The sequence below is a fragment of the Lepisosteus platostomus genome, chromosome 3, assembly GCF_059453375.1.
Source record: "Lepisosteus platostomus isolate fLepPlt1 chromosome 3, fLepPlt1.hap1, whole genome shotgun sequence".
NCBI lineage: Eukaryota > Metazoa > Chordata > Actinopteri > Semionotiformes > Lepisosteidae > Lepisosteus > Lepisosteus platostomus.
The window spans coordinates 78,227,866-78,245,298 of NC_142613.1; the positions used below are offsets into that span (position 1 = coordinate 78,227,866).

At 39.2% G+C, this 17,433-nt stretch overlaps 1 protein-coding gene across 1 annotated transcript in view; it reads right to left on the reverse strand.

Annotated features, from left to right (window-relative positions):
• The window catches only part of nkain2 (sodium/potassium transporting ATPase interacting 2), a 271,975-nt gene that overhangs the window by 39,548 nt on the left and 214,994 nt on the right, over positions 1-17,433 (reverse strand). The window contains exon 4 of the mRNA XM_088626942.1: positions 15,255-15,455. Coding sequence (XP_088483068.1) covers positions 15,255-15,455 — 201 coding nt within the window. The remainder of the gene's footprint in view (positions 1-15,254; positions 15,456-17,433) is intronic.

The following is a 17,433-nucleotide window of genomic DNA, read 5'->3' on the forward strand; positions in this document are numbered from 1 at the left end:
CGTCACGGTTCCGCACGGGATCGTGCCCTCGCTGCTACACTACGTTTCGTCGGTTCGTCCCCCAACACCTGGGACGTGAACCCGGGTCTCTGGCGTAACGCAACAGGGAGCCAGCCGCATGAGCTACAAATCGACCTCCCTCAGCCCAAGCGGCTGATGTCCCTGCTACGCGCAGGGAGGGCGATGACGTCACCGTGCCCAAACTAGCTCCGCTGAAAAGATAAGACACCTTTCTCTGCTTCCCAGAAAGCATTATTTTTTTTCTTTCTCCTCCTTCGCTCTCAGAGCCCATATTAGTATTTTTCTTTTACTCCTGCTCCCCTACCGCATTTAGAGAAGCCCTTTATACCAGCCCCGCGGGTCTCACGCCGGTGCCTCCGTCTGCCTCAGGGAGACAGTGACTCCATCTGGCGTTAGCCGCGGCTCCAAGAGCTGCATTGGTACGGTTTTTATGAAAAAATAATGGAGAACTGTCTCCCAGAGATCTGGCCCTGGGGAACACGGACTCTGGCAGCTGACTAGGCTGGGAAACATTCTAAGGCTGTGTCCCAATATGCACACTTGCGGTCTTGCGCCCTTCATGTTTCCCACTCAAGTCTTTTCACAAAGGTGCTCAGGAGCGCCCCCAATGCGCCCTTCTATGAAGTCTATATTATTCACCCCCATTACTAACCCCCAATTCCCAGTGGATTGATGACATTTCATGTTGCATCCCAAGGGTCACCAACCTACGACCTGTAGGCCTGTAAAGTATTGTAGTGCTTTTAGGTTCACGTGGGTATGCGCCCTCGCCGCTGCCACCTCAGGTCAGCCCTCCAGCGCTTGGGCTCAAACCCAGACCTCCGGCATCACTCAACAGGGCACCAGCTGGTTGAGCTAAAGGGAGATCCAAGACCAGGCTTTCTAACCACCTTCTATTCCTTTACAGATGTCGTCGGACACCTGAAGAAGGCTCCACGGCCAAAATCATTGTGTTTTCTTTCTTCTCTTTTCAGCATGGAATAAACCTAGTACTTGTTCCTTTGTAGCCTACACATGCTGATGCAGCCACCCAGCAGAAGTGAAATATGTACAATCTGAATAGGTGACTGGTATGGGGGTAATGGAAATATGAGTGGTGCCAAAGGAACGAAAATAACAAACAAAATGGAGCTGGCTCATTTAGTGAGGACCTAACTACAAAACAAAAACCCAAAACACTCAGTCTTCGGCGTCTTCTAATGCCCTAGCTAACCTTCACTGACTACCCAAAACCATACAAGACAAAAGGCACTCACCCACACTAAACTAGTGTCCCTAATACAAAGACCAACTACGTGTGCACAATATACCCAACAACCTTAACTAACCCTTTACACAAATGTTCACACAAATACACAAACAAGTGAGCTACGAATACAAATAAGGGAAAACGAGAGTAGACACAAGGACTAGGGTACAAAAGAGCACAGAGGATGATATAACACGTTTGGGCAAGGTAATGGCAAATAAAGGATAATACTGCAGTGTATTTGCCTGGCGCTGCGGCCGAAGAGCACCCGGCTGGGGTATGCGGCGAGGGGCAGGACGGGAGTAGTACTGGTCAGGGCGGGGACAAGGAAAGCCGCTGACCAGTGCAGCTGACCCACTGGGAAACGGGCGTACAGTGTGATGAGATCGCCCGCATTCTTGTAAATAGTTCCCTGGTTTCGCACCCCTGTTATACTTGTATCCAATTGCCACCCTATCCGTGTGTATCTACCCGAATAGACCGCAGTGTGTTGCTCTTTTGTCTCTCTCTGGCGCTCGCTCCTTCTCTCTCACTTTCAGCCTGTCATTTTCTCTGCTGGCGCGCTGTGCTGGCTGTACCGGCTGTACGGAAGTTTAATAAAAGCGCTGTTTTCTTTACTCCACGAGTGTCTGAGTCACTGAGTCCGTCCTCGCCGAACCCGAAACTACTACAATACAAACAAACGAAAGTACAAGGAGGAGACGAACACAAGCCAACGAAGCCAAAGCTATACTGAAACACACACACACACGAAGCGAAACAAACGAAAACGAAGAGAGATGAAGTCGAAGCGAAACTAAACTGAAGCTGAGCCAAGCAGAACCGAAGTCAAACGAAAGGCCCCCTTCGTTCTGAAAACCTCCAAGTTAAATACTGAAGATGTTGAGTTCTGGTTGGTTGAGAAGCTGATTATGAATGAAGTATTACAGGAAAGTGGATGAATTAATGAACCAATGGGGAGGGAGAACAACCAGTCAGGAAGTGTGGAACATAGAAACAAAACAAACACACATGGACCACACTGGGATGTAACAGTTCTATTTGTTCATTTGAATATTACAATATATGACATACGGGTTTTCATTATATTTATCATAAGTGTAAATTTTGTAGTTTATTACGTATTCCTCTATTTCCCTGTCTACCTTCCCTCCCACTGTCTGGCCTGCCAGCCTTTCTTCCGAAGCAAACGTGGCCCTCAAGGAATAAAGGCCCCTGTGTAGCCTGCCAAAGCGGAGCGAAGTTGCCACGATGAATAAATTATTCAGGTGTTAGGAAAAAAACTTTTACGATTTAAAAACTCATATTTTATGCAAAAATAAAATTTCTTTAGGCTACTTTAGATTCATACTGTATGTGTTCTAGGTACAAGGTTTTGAGTTTTATTTTGTCACCCTATTTTGACTGATGGATAGTCAGTCATTACCTGCGGTGTATTTTGTACACAGAATATTTAATAGTACACTTATTTAATAGGACAAAGCTTTGAGGTTTTGCCAAGTTTACCTTATTTAGTTTACTGTGAATGAACATGAATGAAAGCGGTATGTTCTTAGTACTTTAATTTTCCTCGTACTTAGTAGTACAAAGCTTTAAATAAACAATGCCAAGGTTTCCTAAGTTTACTATGTTTTGAGTCAAGGCTGCTGAACACGAATGATGTGTCATTACGCTTGTGCAGGGAGATATGAGATGACATTCAATTTTCTCAAACTGAGAGCAGGGAATGAAAATTAAGATTTGAAAAAAATTCTCTACCGACATGCACTTCAACAGCAGAGAGCATTGTGACGCCAGCCAGTGACGTCACAAGAGGGAATTCCATTCCCCTGTTTAGAACGGTGCTCCTTGAATCCTTGAAGGGCACATGAAGTTCACACTGGCGCTATGTCACAGAAGTGCGGAGTCGGAAGAAGACCTTAAGGCGCAGAGCGAGAATTGGGACACAGTCTAAGTGTATACTTATGACAAAGACCGGAACAGCAATTACGGGATGGACAGTTCTTGAAGTTGCCGTACCTGCTGTTACTACTTTATCTGTTGCAAACGCGTGTGCTGCCTGTGTCTCCCATTCCTTCCTTGTTGTCCCGTTGTTTTTCCTGCTTGGTACCTCTTGTAAAAATGCTGGACGAAGAGCTGCAGCAAGTCCACAATGCCACATTTTTTGGGGGTACAGAGCTGCCAGTGTTTGTGGCCTGGTCTGTCCACGAGGTATCATGGACACTGCTCTACAGCTTTCCTGAGAGTCAATTATCTATCATCTGGTTTCATGTAAATCATAAATATAGCCCTGACTTGCTGATAGACTTGCCTGTTTTTAATACTGTTGGAGTGTCTAATACACTGGTTTTCAGATTCTACTGTCAAGCAGATGTAACGTACAGTATTTTTAAATATAGCCACTTTAAATTACTCCAATTTCAAAACCCACATTCGTAAATAATTTTCTAATACTAATTCCACATTTTTGGCAAGAAATTAAAAATAAACTTTTATACATTCCATGTGAAACATGTCTTATTTACAGCATTGGTACAGATGGACAAAAAGAAGGGGGTTACCAGCTACAATGGTTTGATAGATAATTAACATTAAGTTTAATGTATCTTTCATCTACAATAACTTGAATTCCCACGTGAATCATTATGGGTTTAGACATTTGAATGCATTTCTTAAAATCTTCATGTGAAGTCAGTGTTTAGATTAGTAAGATGATGTAATCTTCATGTTAATTTTCCTAGATCTGTTTTGAAAATTTGATTTCCCATTTAAATACAGAAGCGTTTCTTGTGCTATTTTTCACAGACGGACAATTCATGTGAAACAAACTCTCACGTAAACTAGTCCCTTGAGTCCATCCTGGAGTCCAGCACATCGTTAAAAGCCTGGCCGATACTTTTAAACATCATGACGTTCAAGGACAACTGTATATATCTGCTCTTAACCCTCTTTTATGAATACAGATTATACCACATTTATTTATTTAATAACATAGTTTAAGAAACTTGCCAAACGATGTTGATTATCAAAAAATGGTATATCTGCCATAAAATATATACAGTATATATATTTTAAAGTAACCATAACAACAACTTTTCCACATCCATCCGCTGGCAGAAAGGACTTCATGTTTATGTTATGGGCCACAACAACCAGGAATCTATCCAGAAATCACAGGACACGAGTCAAGACTACACACTCAATGGGACATCAGTCCATTGCAAAGCACAAAAAGACATTGTAGGGACACCAATGAATCTGGCCAGCCTGTCTTTATAAGGTGTAAGAAAACCAGATAAAACCCTCATGAATATGAGTCCACACGCATGTTACACCAGTCAAAAACTGATCCGTGTCCCAAGAGCCGTGAGGAAGCTGTGCTAACTGCTTTGCCATTGTGACACCAACATGTCATATTCATATAACATAATTTATGAAAATACTACACATTAATTAATAAAATATACGCAACGTTTAAATGATCAACTTGGCATAGAAGCTACTCAACCTTAAAGACTCACAATGACAAGAATATATTTTACAACTGCAATCCCTGCAATTATCTCACAGTGGGAAAATGACACAAGTCAAGATCAGCTGTCACTACTGCGGTCCGCATTGCTTGTATTCAACACTGTCAATTTCCCAAGAATTGAATTAACCCGAAGGTTATTTTTATTAATAAATATGAGATTATAAATTGTTGCCTGACACTTCATATGCAGCCAAATGAACAAACTTTAATAAAATGTAGAAAATTAAAATCTGTGGCTCTGGATCAACAGGGTACTTTCTTGAGAAAGAATAAGTGAAATGTAAGTATTTGTCTCCACAGTTAACTGATAAAGCCACACTTATTCATTTCTCAGATGATAATGAATGAGTAAATATGTTTTCATAACCTTTCAGCTGGTTGAAACGAGTCTTTCATTACCTTTCACAAAGTTATTGAAAAAGATTGGCAGTTTTGATAAAGCATACAAATAAAATGAATTAAATTTACATCTATTTAGTTCTGAAGATCCCCCTTTCACAGACAAACACAGAAAACCTATTTCACAAAATACAGCATTATTGCAAGATTATTTTCCAAATTCTAAAATAGCTACATTATCTTACCCAATTTCCTTGACATGTCCTGATAGTACCCACATTTCCTCTGACATCACACAAATGAAAGAAGATATACTGCAATGCATGGTACTGTGTCAAATAAGAGCTGTATTTATTAAAAAAAACCTCCAAGGTGACAACATTCTTAGTTAATACAGTAAAGTCCTGTACCCGCTGCCTAGTTGCTCAATAATACTTGGCATTTAGGCCTAAATTGCTCTCTTAAGTGTCATTACTAGGGGAAGCTGTTTGGTTAATTATTTTTTTCTGAAACTATACATTTATGAAAACAACAACAACAACAGCCAAAAAAACAACAATAACAACTCAAATGTGCATAAAGAAATTGTTCAAAGCACTTATTTCAGATTGACATTGCTGAAAACCATCTGAGACATACAGTGTTATTAAAGAAATGTCTCCCACATATTTCCCTTGTGCTCCTGGATGCCAAGGCAGTCTGGATTAGGAATATTGGATGTTACGCTTTTACTTATGGAACCCAAAACCTGGACATCCTTTATTATTACAGCCTTCATATATAACCACCATACACAGCTGAAGGGCAAGTGTGCCTCACACAATGCCATACGCATTAAGTCCTTTATGACTTCTTTAGTGTGATAATGCAGGCAAATGACAAGAATGTTTCAGGTAAAAAAAAATTTAATTTAAAATCTAACAACCAATGAAATGAGTTCATGATTGTTTCAGGTAAATTATGTTTTTATAATAAAATTGTGCATCAAAGTCTTTGACTTGGTCACTTGCGGTGGTTGTTTTGGAAACGTTTTGACATGCTCGTTTGGTAACGTTGTAACTACATTTTGCTGTCGTTATTGCTGTACTGGAAAACGAAGTGCTAGTGGTTTCATTGAAACTCTTGTAGAAGATGGAAAAAGTAAATCTTGTGGTTTTTAATTTAGTTTGTCTAAACCAAGTGACTTTTGTTCAGTGGTAGAATTTTCACATGCAATCTAGAAAATCCAGTGTTCGATTGCTGGTCGGTTTTTACTTTTAACAAATAAAGACTTTTTCTTTAATAGTTAAATATAATAAATAATATGTACACTATAATGAAATGTTATTGTTTTAAGATATAATAGTATGCAAGATATAAAAGTAATATTAATAATAAATGAAAAACATGAATAGGCATGAATGAATTAAAAAAAAAAGTAAAGGAATTTAAAAATGCCCTTGAACAGAAATCACAGTTTATTAAATAAAAATCGGAGTCACTTTTTATAATATATTTTTTATAATTGTAATCTAAAATAAGAAAGTCATGTCATGTTATTTGCCAAACTGCTTTATACCATACTGTGTCGCAGGAAGCCGGAGCCAACTGCCAAGCAACGAGTGCAAGGCAGGGTTCACCCTGAACAGGATGGCAGTTCATCGCAGGGCCAGTGCATGCCAATCATACATGGGGACAATCTGCAGGTCACGGTGAAGGCCGAAGGGGGAAATTTGTTTGGGATAACTCTCCACTCTTATCGAGAAATGCCCGGGGATCTTTAATGACCACTCACAGTCAGGGCCTCGGTGGGCCCACCACTATACTAACGCATTAGGACCCACACAGACCGCAGGGTGGGTGTCTCCCATCCAGGTACTGACCAGGCTCAACCTGCTTAGCTTCAGTGGGTAGCCAGTGGAGAGCTGCAGGGTGATATAGCTGCTGGCTAAAAATAAGAAAGTGAGAGGGAAAATTAAGACAACAAAAAACTACAATCGTTTGAGATTAGTGATGTTATGATACAATGTTATGTAATGTTATGATACAATGTGCTCAGTTCTCACTCCTCTCCCTTCTTCCCCCCTTAGAGCACGACAAGGCTGGGACGACCTGCAGGTCCTGCAGAGTGAGAAGCGCGCAAGTGGAGGAGCTCTGTGTCAGATGCAGGGAAAATTGGCCCTGGTGTGAGTGTCTGTGTGCCTCACGAAGGAGTAGCATCCCAACCAAGGTGTACCCCACCTTGCGCCGATTGCTTGCTGGAATAGGCTTCGGCTTCCCCACGAGCCTGTACTGGACAAACAGATAACACCACACAATGTAGACTGTGCATCACAGTACTGCTTCAAGATGGCACTCTTCCATGGAGATGTCTTGTGTGTAGCCCTCTCAGCATGGAATAAACCTTTATGTGTTCCTTTGCAGTGTAGTGATATAAAGCGCAGATGGGCTCCAGCCAGAATGTAGGAGCACCTGTACATGATCTTAAAGTCACAATGCATGGTCAGTCACCCAAAGGTACTGTAGGTCTTCCAATGATCAGCAGTTAGGATACCAGAACTATACCTGATAGCATCTTAGTCAATCCCCAGCTTGTGATATTGTACCATAAAAAGAACTCAAATCCTTTCACTGGTTAACCTCCTGGCTCCTCATCACTCCAGCTGAAGTGCCTATATGACTTTTTCAGTCATGTGACTGCAAGCAGTTCGAGTAAGGACTTAAACTTTTTCTGAGAACAGAATCCTGTCCAAGATATATCCTTTCTACAACAGGTTCACAAACCCACTGTTTTTTTTTTCACCTGATCAACAAAATTAGACAGCTAGACACTTTTTTGTCAATATCCAGAATACCCAAGCATATTCTAAACAAAGTTATAGCCAGGACAGACTGAGTTCCCCTTTTACCTAACTTTACCAGAGCTTCCCAAGGTCTGTGCAAGCTTCTAAGCAAAGCAAGGTGAAGCTCTTTCTCACTCTCCCCTCTGTCTGCACCTTGACTGCCTGCCTTAAACACCATGATTGTTAAAATACCTAATATGTTTTTTTGACAATATTTTTTATATTCACTGCCTTCTCTTGCTTATAAATCACAGAATAATTCTGCAACAAGAAAAAAACATCTGGCAGTACCTTCCATATCTAAATTATTTAATAAACAATTGGAAAACGTGTCAGAACTGGTCTGCAGAGCCAATAGTTATCTTCAGAGTCTGGAATGACACTCTGTCTAAAAACAGAGGGACTGTAATGGCATATTCTTCTAAAATAAGATATGAGATGATTGTACTCCTGAAGCATTAAAACACAATGTTCTCTGGCAGATGAAAATACTACAGCACTGATCCAGAGGGACACACATCTCCCTAAACTAAAAACAATCCCTTCTGTTATTTCTTGCCAATGCTTTAATTTCCACAGGAACCAATAAAACTGGAAATGACACAAAAAGCTCCTCACTTTTGACAAAATCACTAATAACGAATTGACCTAAAACAATAACTATTCCAGTTTCTATGATGAAAGAGTTTTGCCAAATAAGAAAGAGCAAAAGCTAAATAATCATTCCCATGACTTCTAAAAAACATTTGAATGTTTATGTTCAACTAAACATGTCTTTGAGTTCTGTTGACATAAACTAAACTAAAGTTTATTATGTCTTATATCATTTAATACATGTTTTACTCACTTATCAACCTTTAAAATGATGGCTTTTCTGTGTATTATTCACTTTATACTTTTTGTATCTCCAACAAATAAGGTTTCAAAACAGCAAAATAATAAAATTTAATAAATAATGAATTATATGATGGAAAACTGTTTTTATTTCATTAATTTTTATATAATTACAAATATTTATTAAATTATACAATATTGTTTTTCCTCAAAGCCATTTTTTAGAAATATAAAATTATATATACAGTAGTTCTAAAAGTAAGTTATCAGTTCAAGTATTACACATTGAAATCATTTTCAATATACAGTATATCAAAAATTAATAATCTGGCATTGCTGCGATTTTCAAATATGATGCTATAGTCCACAGATTAAACTGACAATACATTCTGACTAGTATTTAATGTTTTATTAATCTCAGGATTTATAAATCTAATAACAAATATCAGTTAGTTCTTTATTCAATAGCACTATCACTTTGTCAGATTTTTAATTTTCTCTTTTCTACATTATGCCTCCCATTCAAAGAAAGACCTTTCTTCCATTTTTAAATTTGTTTTACTAAACAGGACAAAGAGAGAACAATAAAAATTAGATTGTGTGTTCATGAGGATGAAACTGAACATTTAATTAATACAAAATTATGTTTTCTTAAGAAAACACAACCTAGTTTAACCATTATTTTCACCAGTTTAGTTAAGAAGTTAAGTAGACACTTAGGTGAATTTCTTCACAAAAATATTTTGTACCTCATGAGCTTCTGATAAGCAGTTTAAATGACTCAGGGATAGGAGGAAGAAGGCAAACCCATAGCAGGAGATCAGGGATCATTTGTTAAAAATGAAGGATGGGCTCAACTTAACAGACATGTTCCTAGAGCAGTGAAACAGTCAAATAAGAAAGCACTAGAGCTGAAACCCATTCAGCTTAGCTGAGTAGGAGGCATGGTCCTGCAGGCCCCCATGACTGCATGTTCCACATTCTGGGGCCATGTGACTGAGATCCGGCAGCTGTATGCCTTCGAGAGCAGTTTGAACATGTGCATGATGCTTGACGGTACCTGTGATGATCTGTGGTACTTTCTGAACTGGGGAAATGCCACTTTTATTATATAGCCTCCATAGGAATACACAAAAGGGCCAGCATGGTGCAGAGCTGGGGAAAGTGCATCAGGAGTGCACCAAACTGACCTGAGATGAGGAGGATGTGAGGCACCGCAGGCTAACAATCATCAGAGGAAGAATCTGGACTGCTTGCCCGTGAGACCTAGATCTGTCAGGCGCAGTCCAGCCAGGTTAAGAGGAAAGGTTCACTCTGAAGCATCTGAAAGAGTGAGTGATGAGTTGGAGTCTCCAGACTGAGCTGAAAAACTCCAGGATGTCCATCACAGAGCTGGAAGTGAAGACCAGCCAGTGTGTGAAAAAGGGAAAATGGAGAAAAAGACCCCAGCCAACTCTTCAGAAGCAGTGGGAGAGAGCTCTTTTTTCACAAACCCAGAGGAGGGAAAGAGCAGGGCCTAGTCATCAACAGGTCCTGTCCCAAAAACCCTAGCAGAGGGAAAGGATATTGCCAGGTCATTTCTACATCCTCATGGAGGAGGATGTCGCCTGAACAACAGCACTGCAGTCCTCACCCAAAGGGGAAGGAACCTCGACCCGCTGCCTGGTCCATGCGAGCAAGAGAGGGTACTTACACCCCCAACAGTCACCCGAACATGAATCTTCATGGAGAAGGACATTTGATCCAGGGGAACGATTTCTTGCATGGTCTCCCTCCAGCCTGTCCCTTGTCTGGCAGGAATATGATGCTCTTTCCATTGGGTTGAGCAGAGAGGGAGGTAATGGAGAAACTGTTGTCTAAAGACTCCCAATGGGCCCCTAACAATTACAGCTTCACTGGTGTTGACTAGTTAATTGAATGACTGTACTCCCACAGCCGTTGCTGGATTTTATGTCCTTGAGTCCTTGAGTTCCTGGAGCCACCTTATTAAGGGTGGGTGGGGTTTTCATAGTTGTCTTGTTGGTCAATGAAAGCTGCTAAACCCGAGCATGTTAGCTGTGAGGTCTTGGGCTGGTATTTATTTTTATCTTTTTCACATAAAACAGAGGTCCCACATCTACAAGGAGTAAGGAGTACTTAAAAAAAATCATTACGCATAAATCATAACTGATGATTGATTGTAAATTGCATTGTAAATTGAGCTCCACATAGTCTCTGGAGTTCTTTAAGGAACATATATTTCAGCACATTGTCATTTACTCTGCATACACAGATTGTTCATAACCATTCATTCATACTCAAACATTTCTAGATAGAACAATCTTGATGTGGAAAAATGTCCCCATTACCACCTAAGACGTTCAGATACATTAACTAACTCGTAGTATATTGCCCTCACGTGTGTTTCTAGGTCAATGAACAAAAATTTATTGGAAGATGTTTCTGTGTTATGGTCCTGGTAATGGAAATGAAAGATCCATTAGTGAATGTAAGAACTTTTACATGCATTCAGCCCATCTAACTCATTCGTTTTATTTATAGGAGCTAATCGATCCACGTATCTCACCCAACCATTTCCTGAAGGAAGCCGGCATATAAGCTTCAACACCATGGCTGAGCAGTTTGTTTTGTGCTCCCACAACCTTTGTATGTTTATGTAAAATGTGCCTCGGGTTCTCAGTTTCAGAACTGAAACTTCTCAGTACTTTTACACAGTCAGCGAACAACATTCCTTTGAGCTCAGAAATGTGTGTGATTGAGCTTCTAGAGCAGCACTATCATTCTTGTATTTTATCTTGTATCTTGGAGACCAAAGCTGTATACATCATTCTTAAAGAGGTTTTACAGGTGCAATTCTCAGTTTTACCATAACATACCCTGATTTAACTTATACACTTTTAACTATATATTCTATTTTTATTTCTTCCCACATTGCCTGGAAAATGAAAATGATGTATCAACACAGACACCTAAGCCTTTTTTTTCCTTAAGGAGCTTCTTCATACTCAAAGAAAGTGTAAGAAGACAAACTATAAACACATTATTAAAGAGGAGAAAAAAAAAGTGTTGATGCTCCTAAGAGCACCATCTCTTCTGAAAAGCCTGGGCTGGATTGGCTCGCTGGTCTTTTTGATGATGTAATGAAAGATGGCAGCTGAAGAATGAATTCTAAAGATTCTAGAGACATTTGGTCTGCTTATTGAAAAACAAAAATACTATGCTTATTGGACGATTCTGAAGATTATAATAATAATAATTGCTTACACTTATATAGCGCTTTTCTGGACACTCCACTCAAAGCGCTTTACAGGTAATGGGGTCTCCCCTCCACCACCACCAATGAGCAGCATCCACCTGGATGATGCGACGGCAGCCATAGTGCGCCAGAACGCTCACCACACATCAGCTATTAGTGGGGAGGAGAGCAGAGAGTAATGAAGCCAATTCATAGATGGGGATTATTAGGAGGCCATGATTGGTTAAGGCCAATGGGAAATTTGGCCAGGACGCCGGGGTTACACCCCTACTCTTTTCGAGAAGCGCCCTGGGATTTTTAATGACCACAGAGAGTCAGGACCTCGGTTTTACGTCTCATCCGAAGGACGAGATCAGTATAGGGAACAAACAGAGTGCATGATTGTAATGTCAGGGCATTAAATCCATGGTCAGTATTTCCCAGAAGGGCAATGCTGATACCGTCTGAAACAACACAGATAATCACAAGTATGAAATGACTTAAATTTGTTTTATATCCATTTTAAATTAAAACTACAATTATAACTACCTCAGAGCACAGTGCTGCATCATCTGAATCACAGGAGTTTATTAAGATTGACAAAGCAAATGTGTGTAGACTACTCAGGAAGAACAATGTAAGGGAAGAGTACAGGCACAGATAATGTGTATGGCAGAGTTATTTACATCTGAGCAGAACAACTGTAGAACATTTGTAGTCAGATTTTTCAGATGCCCTTAACTTTTCCCATCCTCAAAAATGCCTGGCAGAGTGAATTTAACAGTTCACTCTTAAAAGCTACAGTATGTCACAGGCCAGTGACTCTCACATCTCTCCTAGTGACATTTCTGGAGAACTTAGTGAAACAGCACATTACAAAGAGCACACTGAACCTTACTGACCCCCTGCAGTTTGCACACAGGGAAAGGAGGAGAGTAGACGACACTTTGCACAAATTGTTTAACAGTTCTACCAGCATTTTGAGCAAGGAAAGACATTCTTATGTCAGGTTCTTATTTTTTATTTTTTTGTCTGATTTCAATCCCCCACTCTTACTAGCAGAGAAACATTCAAAGAATTTCAAAAGAAAGGGTCATTTGATTCTAGATTTCTTAACAAACAGGATTCAACAGCTCAAAATGGGGAAATGGTGATGGATCAATTCTATTGGATCACCACAGGACTGTGTCTTCCCCCCATTATTGTGTATTTTGTACACTACAGTATTGCAAGAGCAAACATAATGAAAAATATTACATTTTCTGCCGACACAGCCCTACTCAGCTTATCATAAAACCCCGAGTATTATCTTGGGCTCATTCTAAATTATTTTATAAAATGGTACAATGCATTATCTTTGGAGCTAAATGTTTTCAAAACAAAAGAGCTAATCATCGATTTTAGTAAAAATGTAGTGCCCCACATGCACTGTGAAAAATGATCAGACTGTAGAGGTTGTCAAAGATTGCAAGTATTTGGAATTGATCATAGACGGGACAAATGTTATGAGATCGTTAATAAAATCAAATCCTACTGAGACCTCTTTTTCTTAGGGAAGTCAGCTTCTTTAAGGTAGACAGAAACTATTTTAACACTTTGAAAGTGTCTTAACACATGATAATATACAGTATAAAAAGCCTTGTCTTCTGGTAAATCAGAATATCCCAAAAACAGACAAGAACTTTAAGTGGGTACAGCAAAGGCTTGACAAACCATCTCCAATGAACACACAAAGAGTTTAGCAAGCTCAGTGGAACACAGACTTCATACTGCTATTGTCTCAAAGGAATATGCTGCTAAATCCTGACTTTTACACTCTGAAATCCTGAAACATACTGTATGGTCACTTGACATCCACAATGTATGTTTTCCTGTTTGTTGTAGTACAATCAAATGTCTGCATAGAATTACCCAAACATATAAATACTATGTATTATCATTTATATTATTATCATGATCACATATACAAATTGCTTGACTGTATAACAACAATGACAAAGTTTTGACTATGCTGTTTTGACTTTGCTCTCTGAACACATTTTTGGAGGGCACTGTATACAATATATAATGCTTGTTTTGCATGATTTCCACCTGTGGCTTATTCAAAGAACGGTAACAAGTTAGTTAAGCAAGACCTACAGTACCTTTTTTAAATTCATGTTCACTATGCCTTAGAATCGTATTGCCATAGAGATTATATTCTAGTTCTTGTTTCCACAACATGGCATGTTAATAGAATTAAGACGTATTGGTCTATAATTGATACTGTTTTATACCCCTTTTTATGGAAGGATTCTATTTTTGTAATTTTCCAGTCAGTGGGTATTACCCCTGCCTTGAGAGACTGTTGGAAATATTTTAGTAAATTCCTACAGATAGACCCTTGATGTATTCTGTAGGATGAAACTGACAGTTTAGATTTAATAATGAAGGTATGGAGAAAAGACCTTCAAGCAGGACATAGCTTAAATAAGATTAAAAATAAACACTACACAGGATAGTTTAACAGCTGATAAAACCCGCCTGTTTTGCTTTTATCAATACAGAATTGTTATATTTTCTTTTATAGTAATATACATATTATCATGTATATCTCAGCAAAAAGATCAATTTCTCAAAATTCAAAGGGAATTATTTTTGCTTTTGATTGTGAGCATTATACACTATTTGAATATTGTTTTAGTTCTTAAACAAGGGACACATTACAGCAGTGAGTCTTCAACACATTTCACTACAGATGCTGGTGTTTCAATCCATTCTGCATCAGATTAATTTCATTATGGGAATATTTCACCTTTAAATGATAGGAATTGAAAACGTATATAACCTGAATCTAATATAACCCAGAACCGAGAGATTGATCTGAACCAAAATCTAGCCAGTCGTCACTGGGAGGCAACTAAGAGTGTCATCCCGAGACAATGAAGTTAACGAGACGACTCTGTGTTTGTCTCAGTGTCCACCCTTCAGCCTATTTAAAAAACTGTGAATCAGCAAAAGGTGGAGCAGAGTGCCTGGCAAATCTCACATGACAATGGACGTCCATAACTTGTGTGAACACACCCACACTGATCTCTCGAAATAACCCTTGAAACTTTGACTTTAATGATTTATAGCTCTTTCCCAGATGCTAAAACCCCTTAAAACAACAGCTGCCCTGTTACAGGAGGGTACTATATTGATTTTCAGATTTATACGTGGGACATAGAAAGTACTTACTGCGAGAATAATCTGAAGAGAGCTCTGAGCCACTTCTATATACTGATATTCCAGCACACATCCTGAGATGCTGATATACCGATGATCCTCAGGTGCCCAGGGAGGAGGAGGTGTCACTGCCGTCACCCTACAGCCAGGGCCGTTCTCCATCCACCAAGACCGATGCATGGAGATGTTGAATGTCATTATGAGGTCTGTGTCCTGCAATGAAAGCACAGAAGAAAACTGCACAATAATTGGGAAGAGTAACAGACCCAGGGGACACTATATGGAATGTTGCTCAAAAAATGAATTGCCTCCATTACGACAATTTAAAGACATGCGGTACAAGAACAGAACTTTTTAAACATATCGCTGTTCCTTTGGCAAGTTCATGTGAAGTTAGCATTAGAATTATTCCTCAGTCATAGCTGATCTACATGAACTAAACAGTCTGCTGGTAGTTTAAACAAGGTCAGGGGATATGCGTTGCACATACTGTATATACTGTATAAAAATACATAACTGGATCTGACCACAGGAAGAGTAAATAAAACTTTATTTTTATAATATTGATCCATGTAAATCAGAACTAATTAAATAGCACACAGTATTGGCGTTTTTGTCCTGGAGCACTGAATTGCAAAAACCCCATTATAGCGAACAACTTTATATAACCTGATAGGAAGACACACACTGAGAGATGGTCATTTTCCTCTTACAACATCAGGAAAAATAAATATGTCTTGTTTCTCTTTGGAAGGTGTGAAGTACAACATGCCTTTTGTAATGCAAAATGTTTAGCTGGCAATGCGCTGTGTCGTGGTGGTCAGCGTTGCTGTCCTGGGTGGTATTCCTGGGGTGATGTGTGTTTGGAGTTTGTATGTTCTCCCCAGGTTTGGGGGGGTTAACTGGTGCTGCTATAGAAATTAACATATCCAAATGTTACCTCTTTATGTTTTGTTAAGATGACTTTTCAAAATATTCTATTTTTCTTCTTCATACTCATGCATGTACAGTATATAGTTTTCATTATGGTTCATAGAGTAAATTAAGCTACTCTTGCAACTTCAGTGTCTATAATGACATCTTTGTCTGATGAATAGCAACATCAGGTAGTTGCTAGTACACAGATAAGTGATATAAGTGATACATTTAACTTTATAATCAGTGCTGCAAAAGCTTTTATTGGGTACACATAACATGCAAGTTAGGTCTTTAAATATGCAAATATGGTCTTCATTGCTGAATAGGAGCAATGTGGTCTTGGGCATATACTGTAAATTGACAATAATGTCTATGGCACACTACACATTGATCCACGATAAACGTACAACTTCCATCCATTTTCAAAACACGTTAACCAGCACAGGGTCAAGGGGGAGCTGGGACCTATCCTGGCAAGCAATGAGACATGGAGGGACTCACCCTGGACAGGAGGCTACACTGTCACAGTCACAGACACACTCACTCTCACCAGAAGACAATTAACCTTCCAGCATGTCTGGGAGGAAACTGGAGGAAACCCACACAAACACAGGGAGAGCATACAAACTTTTAACATTTACTAACGGAACTTTTTTTTTTATATGGAACCCAGTAAGCACTGCCCCCTGGTGGCCCACAAAAAAGTGACACATTTTAAATTGAAAAGGTTGCACTATATTAAGAGATAAATGTAGAGAGAAGACTGAAACGAAACATATTAATGACTAGAACATAGGATTGTTTTAACACTTCATTACACTTAATATTCCACTTACACCTTAACATGCACGTGCCTTGTTTTGCATTTACTGTCTATGAAAATACATTTTAAATTTGTCATCTGTGTTTGAGCACTACAGTCACTATTAGAAACAGCCTCTCAGTGTAGCTGGCTTTTATAATCAAGCATCAGTACAAAAAAAAGAAGTTAATTTATTTCACAACAGGAGTAAACTGGAGGGTAGTTCCATATCGGATAATGTTTAGGTATTATCTCTGCAAGTATGCCACATTTAATACTTTTAACCCAAAGTGCATGTTTTTAGCAAACTGTTGGGTTAATTACCACTATTTCCTATTTCAGAGCTGGAGCTGAAAAATTATGCATTAATGGCTAACAACTTTCTAATAGCTCAGTCTTCCTTATATTATAAACTAAATTGTGAATGGAGTTACTAGGATGAGCACCTAAATTCCACATGGAATTTATGCT